Here is a 7567-nt window from a genome sequence, read left to right as displayed (position 1 = left end):
TTTGTTTTCAAAGTTTATTAAATGGATTCCCATCCTGCCTGGCTGTCTGCATCCAAACCTCCCCAACCCAACAGGCCTACTGAGCAATGAGGCTCTTAGGGGACTTAGAACATAGAATGTCAGTCCTGGAAGGGAGCTCAGAAATCTATTTAACCCTCTTATTTTACACATGGAGAAACTGAGGTCCAGAGAGGGGAAGGGACCTGCCCAAGATTATAGAACTAGTTAGTAACAGAATCCTGACTGCAGCCCAGGTCTCCTGACTCATTCTTTCCACACTGGATTTTCAGGGACAGGGAGGAGTTCTCCCTGGCCTGTAACTGATAGAGCTTCCCATCAATGCTTTAAATATTCTGGTATGTAGGGAAATGGGGGTCTTTAGAATATAAGCTCCCTGAAAGGAGGGAATTTTTATCCTTTTTTTTTTTTTTGTCTTTGTATTTCCAGCCCCTAGCTTAGTCCCTTAGAGAGTAGGCACTTGGGATAAATATTGTCTTTTGTCTCTTGAGCATCAGGCCCTTCTACATTCCCATCCTAGAGCTGGTTGCTGGCTTCAGGATCATGTAAGTGGCTGGCCAGATGGGGAATGGGAATTACATGGAGATTTGGGAGAGTGTCCAGGAGTTTGTGTAGTGGGATTAACAGGGTTAGGGGTCCATGTTGGGGGACTAGGAGGCTGAGAAGCCAACAGACTGGAACCAGTGGCCTCGCCCTTTCGAAGTATCAGTGAGTTGAGCTCCTGTAACAGTTTGTCTTCCAGGGACAAATGATGCTGGAAGCTGATTTTCTGGGGGGGACCAGGAGGCAGCTCTGGAGGTCCCTTCTCTTGTCCCAGAGAGCTTGACTTTGAAAGCAGGGGTCGGTCAATCTGTGGGCTCTGACTTTGCTCTGGAAATACAGTTTGGCTGGAGGGGGAATCCCTAGGGACCTCTGGTTCAGATGTCTGGTCCAGTGGGAACGGAGAGTCCTTGGTCAGTTCAGGAAAGGCCCCTACCTCCTCATACACTGGCTCCTCAGCCTCTTCCTCTTGTTCTTCCACAGAATCCTGAGACAGCTTCAGGGGCTGGATGTGGAATAGAGAGAATATTAGGGCTCTGGGAATATCTTTGATCCCCCTAAGGTCCCCTCCCCGGAATCTAATGACCCAGTAGCTCCCCCTCCCCAACAGAACCATCCTCCCAGCTTCATAGAGAGATCAGTATTTTAGCACATCAGGAGCATATAGCAGGCCCCTGGACAGGGAGTGGGCACAGAAGAGCACAGGAGGGATGCATGGCATTGGGGTAAGAGGGCACAGTACTCACAAAAAACATGGATAGTGTCCTCCGGTTGTGCAGTCGTCTCTGGGTACAGGCAGTAAGGGTGGGAAAGACACAATGAGCAACAACAGGCAAAGAGCAGAGCAGGGGGGATGGGAACATTGAGACACTGAGCAAGGGATGACTGGGGAGGTGCTCCCCCTAAGCACTTTTCCCAGGTGAGTAGGATCACCCCAACCTTGAGCTTGCAAAGCTTGGCCATGAAGGAACAAGGGCAGGGAAAATGAAGTTATATCTTGGTAAAAGGGCTGGGTCCAGGGACAGTGCCTGGGTTAGAACGGGATAGAGAGGGATCATACCAGTGTCTGGTTGGCAGAGAGTAAGGTAGCACCACTGTCATCACCTCGAATAGGCAACAAAGGCATTGTCCCAAACTTCTGTCGAGCTAGATCAGAAGAAGAATGTCGACGAAGAACCACAGGCTGCAGGTCATCATGCTGGGCAGAGAGGCATGGGAGGTATTAATGGGTATGGGCTAGCCCAAAAGAAGTGTGACTATGGACCACAAAGGCTCTCCTCCCCAACTCAACTTCCTATTTACCTGGGCTTTAAGGATGCTGGTTGTCCAGTCCCACATCTCCGCCTCATCTGTGCAGGACAGGTAGCTGAAGGATGGTCAGAGAGAGGAGGAGAGAGAAAGCAAAAGTGACTGAACATAGACATGAACCAGGCTAGACAGCAAGAACCAGACAGTTTTACCCTCTATCAGTCTACCGTGAAGGTGGTGATGAAGTAGGAGAGAGTCAAAGGGGAAAAGGGAGATGAGGGAGAGGAAATGGGGAGAGGAAGAGTAGAGCAAGAGGAAACAAATTGGAAACTTTGGAATGAATGGTGATACTCACAGCTGCAACTTCTCCAGGATCAATGTAAAGCCCCATCTAGGAACCAAGGGAGAGCAGCGTTGAAAAAGAAAGAAGAGGGATAGACTGAGGTGTGAAAATATATGAATGGGAGAGAAGGCAAGGGCTTCCAATGACTCACGGTGTTGGAGGCTTTAGCTTTCGGCGTATTCCTAGATAAACTTTTGCACCATCCAAAGGCCACTCTCGCTCTGGCTTAGAACTCTGGAGACAGAGTCAGGGAGGTCATTCAGGCAATAAGAAATCAGAGTCACCAAGGTCATGGGGACAACAGGATGACCAATAACCAGGTGTACCTTCTCTCTGCCCACAGTGACTTTCCAAATCCAAGTCCACATTCCTAGGGCCTCTGGGATAGTGAAGGTAGAGTGGGCAAGAATCATCTGGGGGCATATGGACAGTTATTCTTACCATGGGGATTTAGAGATCTGCAAGTGACGTATTCCAGGGGTACTCACCCTTTTCTCCTTAAGCAGCAACAGACAACGTCCTCGAAGTAGAAAGAACCTTTCCTGAAAACGACTTCCTAGCAACTTGGGATGCTCTTCTCGGCACCGAAGCAGGCCCACCCGGGGACTCTCTCGTCGTACACCTGAGCATAGATGGGCAAGTGATAGACCAAGGAAACTGAGGAGAATGGAACAATCTGGGGATCAGTGGTTTAGTGCTTTGTGGATGGGCTAAAGTCCATGTCCAGTTAGGAACAGGCTGCAAGTAGTATTGTAGGGAACAAGGTGTTGGGGTGCTAGCCTTACCTGTGAAGAGGCAACTGGCCTGGGCTAGGGAGACCCTGCGCAGTAATAGGGAAGCAGAGCCTGGTTCCGGGAGCTGGCACCATTGCAGAGCCTGTTCTAGGACCCGTTCCTTTGGGTGCAAGGGCCGCTCTGGAAAGTCAGGCACAGAGATTAGAGGAACTGAGTCCCATAGTCCAGTCCCCCCTCCTACCCATTGCTAGTCCTCACCAAGCTCCCCATGTTCTCGGATCTCAAATGTCAGCCACAGGTCTGTGCCAGCTGTTGCTCCCCTCATCTCGAGTACTTGATTTGTCAGTTCCTCAGCAGTCAGAGTTGGGGAAACCTGAGGTCAGAGAGATAGCAGGGGTCAGGGTTGTAGCTCTCAGGCTTCCTCGGCCTCCCTCCATCCTTTTATTTCCTTTCCAGTTTGCCCAAGACTGACCTTCAGGGTGACGCAGTTGTCTGGTAGCTGCTGTTCCAAGTAAACTTCCATGATGATATCTCCAGCTTGTGATAGCTTAGGGGTGGGGATCAAGAAGGAAGTAGTCAGTGGAAGAGTAGAGAAGCAGGTATGGGGAATGGTCAGGCTCAGAGGCTGGTCCCCTCCTCCTGCTTCAAATCAATGGCCATATTTATGCTACATTGCTTTAGTTTCTTCCTGGTTCTTATGCTTGGGACTGGGACAGGGGAATCAGTGGGATATTTAATTTGAAATCTCTTGAAGCCTTTATAGATTGTAGAGTGAGGGTAGGATAAGGATTAGGTGAAAAATGAGTTACAAAGGGAAGGCGAAAACTACATCTTAAGGTTCTAGGGAAATAGGGACATGAACCAGAGGGGAATTTTGGAAGTTTCCTGATTTAGCCAGAAAGTCTCTTGATGTTTCCCAGTTCTATAACTGAGGCACCAGGCTTACTTACTTGCACGTCTTTCCAGGTAGTTATAAGACTGACTTCCAGGTCAATCTGAGCCATTTGGTCTGAGTCAATCTGTGGGAGAATAAAAGTCAATCCATGGGAAGTACTGGGGAACTATGGGAGCATAAAGAAAACTAATTTTCTGAGTGGCAGAATAAAAATAGTAGTAGCTAACATTTATATAGCACTTTGAGTTTGCAGAGTGCTTTACACATATTATCTCATTTGATCCTCACAACAACCCTGGGTGGTAGATGCTATTATCCCCATTTTATAGCTGAGGAAACTGAGGCAGAGATTAAGTGACTTGCCTAGAGTCACATAGTTTATAAGCGTCTGTGGCTAAATTTAAACTCAGGTCTTCTTGACTTCAGTTCCAGAGTTCTATTCATTGTACCATCTAGCTGCCTACCTTTCCACCTCAAAGTCCTGGAGAAAACCAGAATGTGCGTATTTTAAAGGCCAGAGAGTAGCAGTTGAGGATCAGAGGGATGAGAGTGACTAAATAAAACCCTCCTTTCATTCAACAGGTTGAGAATGTTGTATATACTGTCAGCAGCATTCATTGTGCAATTTGATTTTTCATAACTACTTTTTTTGTGGATACAATAAAAGGCCTTTAGGGTGAGATGGGGGAAAGAAGCAATATCTAGAAATCCTATGACATAAAAACAAAAGGGCATCAATAAAATGTAAAGAGAAAGAAACAAGCCAGGGTGACGCAGAGTCACAAATGCACTGTCACAGAGGTGAGGTCTTTGAAGGAAGGGTTACAAGCCTCAAAAAGGGGAGAAAGAGATAGCCAGTGATGCAGAGGAGTTCAGGCTGTTGATGCTGGGGACCAGGGAGTCAGAGAAGGATTGAAAGTGTTAAGACTGAGGATCTGCAATGTCAGGAGATTAAGTATCACTGGAGCCGGGAAGGGCCTTACATCAAAGACAGAAACATAGTTGTCGATGAGTTCCTGCAGCACCCGAACCTCATGCTCCCCTCGTCCATCTGTCTGGAATACACTTGGTGCAAATAACAATGCTAGATTCCGAGTACACATCTGGTTCAGAGCAGCACATTTCTGCACCCTGAGAGAGAGAAAAGCAGGAGAGTCATGGAATGTGGTGACTAACATGGCCCAATTGTGAACCACGGTCAATGTCGGGAGTCCATTAGGAGATCAGTTATGGTCAGTGAATTAAAAACATTGTAAGGGGGGCAGCTGGGTAGCTCAGTGGATTGAGAACCAGGCCTAGAGACAGGAGGTCCTAGGTTCAAAATCTGGCCTCAGACACTTCCCAGCTGTGTGATCCTGGGCAAGTCACTTGACCCCCATTGCCTACCCTTACCAATCTTCTGCCTCGGAACCAATACACAGTATTGACCCCAAGATGGAAGGTAAGAGTTTTTAAAAAATTAAATTAAATTAAAATAAAAAATAAAAACATTGTAAGGAACATTGGACTAGAGCAGTGGTTCCCAAACTTTTTTGGCCTACAGCCCTCTTTCCAGAAAAAATATTGCTTAGCCCCCTGGAAATTAATTTTTTAAAAACTTTTAATAGCAATTAATGGGAAAGATAAATGCACCTGTGGCCATCACCACCTCCCTGGATCGCTGCAGCACCCACCAGGGGGCGGTAGCGCCCACTTTGGGAATCATCAGACTAGACTGACCTGTAGAGATGACCAATGAGGGTGGATAATGTCCTGTGGTTAACTCTGGGCAGACATCCAATCACCTCCTTGTACCGCTCTAGCCGCTGAGACTTCTGGGGCAACTCTGAAAATGGGAATGAAATGAGAATTGGGAAGGGTAAAGGTTGGAAGATAGAGAGATGCAAAGGCTTTTAGATAGAGAGAGAGATGGAATTAGGGGGACTCCAGAGAATAAACACCTCTGTAGCAGGGTTCAGATACAACTAAAGATGTCTGGGGTTCATCTCTAGTAATAGTCTTAGATGACCTTCCACCTCCCCAGTCCTCCAGATGGAGATGTTGAGGCAATAGTGAGAAGAGGGAGGATCTTAGAAGAGTTTGAGTTGCTTATGGTGAGTACTGAGAAGGTTTTTGGAGTTACCTGCAGCCTCCCTCCATCGGGGTAACAATCGTGCAGAGGTCACAGGGTCATCCAACTCCCGGAAGAAGCGTTTGAGCGTGTCCGTTACATCTTCCACAAAGTGCTCTCCTGGCCGGAGCTTCACTGACCGTGCATCCTGCCGGAACTCAGCCAGGAGACGAAGGCTTCGTGCTCGAGCACCCCCCTTCCGGTATACACCCTCCAAACGTAAGCCTACAAACACCACCACCCATCACACTCCATTGCACCTTGTCATCCTCCATCATCTTTTCTCCCTGTCAAGCCCCTAACACTTGTCTCTTATCTCAAAGCCACTATTCTTCATTCCTCAACTGTCCTCTGTCCTCCACCACACGTCCAGTACCCGCCCTCGATCCTCCATGCCGCTCAAATAGTGCTCTCTTATTCATGGCATTGGATGAGGTTAACAGAGCCTAGATGCCAGGGATGCTCCATCACCAGTTCTATAGAACCATTCCCCCAGCTGTCTCCTGTTTCTCTCTCTCCCTCCTCACCATGTTGAGTGACAAAGCTGATGCAGGCATCCACGATGATAGGAATGTCTCCTCGACTCATCTGTTGCCCTTGCAGTGCAGTGCCCCCCCCACCAGCTGCTCCTCCAATGGCAGTGCTCCAGCCAGCAAAGTCCATCCGGCCCTCCCCCTGTAGATACAGGGTCCTGAGACCCAAGGAGGCTCAGGTCAGAGCCAGGTGAAAGGGAACAGATACCAGATACGGAATGACTAGGATGGTTTAAAGCAACAGCCAAATTGCCAACTTTTTTTTTTTTTTTGAATCTCATAGTGGGAAGGGTCCCCGGTACTCATCTATGCTGAGCAAGAGCCCCTCCAAAATGGCAAATGGTCATTTAATGTCTATTTAAAGAGCTCCAGTAAATGAGGAAGTGTCAACTTCCTACAACAGGACAATCCATTTTTGGACAGCTCATTTTGGGACCTAGAGCCCTCCAGCTACCAGCAGAGGGCAGGAAAACCTCAACCTGATCAGGCTCCACAGCTCAAGAGGAAGCCTTGTGCACAGAGAGAGCTGGCCAGTGCAGTTAGAAGCAAGGCTGCAAGATATGGCCAGAGCTCTGGAGGAGGGGCTGGGGGTGGGGGAGGAAAACGGGCCCCCCCCCAATCAACTTCTTCAAGGGCTCTTACCTTCCTGTTTCCACCAGGACTAAATGGTCCTTCTTATCAGGGCTATCACTTGCAGACACAACACCTAAAAGGGTGAAGAGAGACCCCTTGTGACCTCCAAGTGACTCTGAAAAGAGAGATTAGGGCACTTCCTCTAGTCTCTTCTTCCCCAAATTCCTCCCTCCCTGTCCATACCGCCCACCCCTGGCTCACTGATCTCCTGCAGTCTGCGTAGGTGCACAGTGTCCTCAGGGGCAGGGGAGCCAGGGCCTGGTGCTGGACACAGGAATAGATGGTCGCCTCGGAGGAGGCCAAAGGCAGATAGCCAGAGGCCTGGGGTCATTGCAGTCTGAGAGGGGGACCGCAGCCTTAAACGGCCTAGCCTCAGCAGGCCAGGTCCCAGGAGCTGGTGACAGCTTAATGGGGAGAACCACTGCAGGTGAAAGGAAGGCAGAAACAGAGAGAGAGAAGACAGAGTTAAATATCAGGTGGAACACAGGGAGATGAGGAAAGAGATAAAAAAAA

General features: G+C 48.6%; 1 protein-coding gene across 6 annotated transcripts; it reads right to left on the bottom strand.

Moving 5' to 3' along the window:
- On the bottom strand, nucleotides 1-7544 carry LOC123238158 (arf-GAP with Rho-GAP domain, ANK repeat and PH domain-containing protein 3-like). Of its 6 annotated transcripts, none has more exons than XM_044665554.1 (17): nucleotides 7256-7544; nucleotides 7064-7127; nucleotides 6416-6579; nucleotides 5901-6113; nucleotides 5498-5603; nucleotides 4762-4909; nucleotides 3834-3902; nucleotides 3356-3430; nucleotides 3142-3256; nucleotides 2935-3063; nucleotides 2638-2771; nucleotides 2301-2383; nucleotides 2162-2197; nucleotides 1861-1924; nucleotides 1619-1756; nucleotides 1305-1343; nucleotides 1-1063 (listed from the first exon to the last, which is right to left on the bottom strand). In XM_044665554.1, exons 1-17 carry the CDS (start codon nucleotides 7383-7385, stop codon nucleotides 560-562), a joined length of 2211 nt encoding a protein of 736 aa, XP_044521489.1. In that variant the 5' UTR covers nucleotides 7386-7544; the 3' UTR covers nucleotides 1-559. The 6 variants fall into 6 exon arrangements, 5 of the variants coding, with proteins under 5 accessions (XP_044521489.1, XP_044521490.1, XP_044521492.1 ...); XM_044665558.1 differs by having other exon boundaries at nucleotides 1011-1063; nucleotides 1619-1704; XM_044665555.1 differs by lacking the exon at nucleotides 1305-1343.
- Nucleotides 7545-7567: the final 23 nt, after the last annotated feature.

This window comes from Gracilinanus agilis, chromosome 2 (genome assembly GCF_016433145.1).
Source record: "Gracilinanus agilis isolate LMUSP501 chromosome 2, AgileGrace, whole genome shotgun sequence".
NCBI classification, from domain to species: domain Eukaryota; kingdom Metazoa; phylum Chordata; class Mammalia; order Didelphimorphia; family Didelphidae; genus Gracilinanus; species Gracilinanus agilis.
The sequence above is the reverse complement of the archived record's forward strand: the minus strand, read 5'-3'. Positions and strand labels throughout refer to the sequence as shown.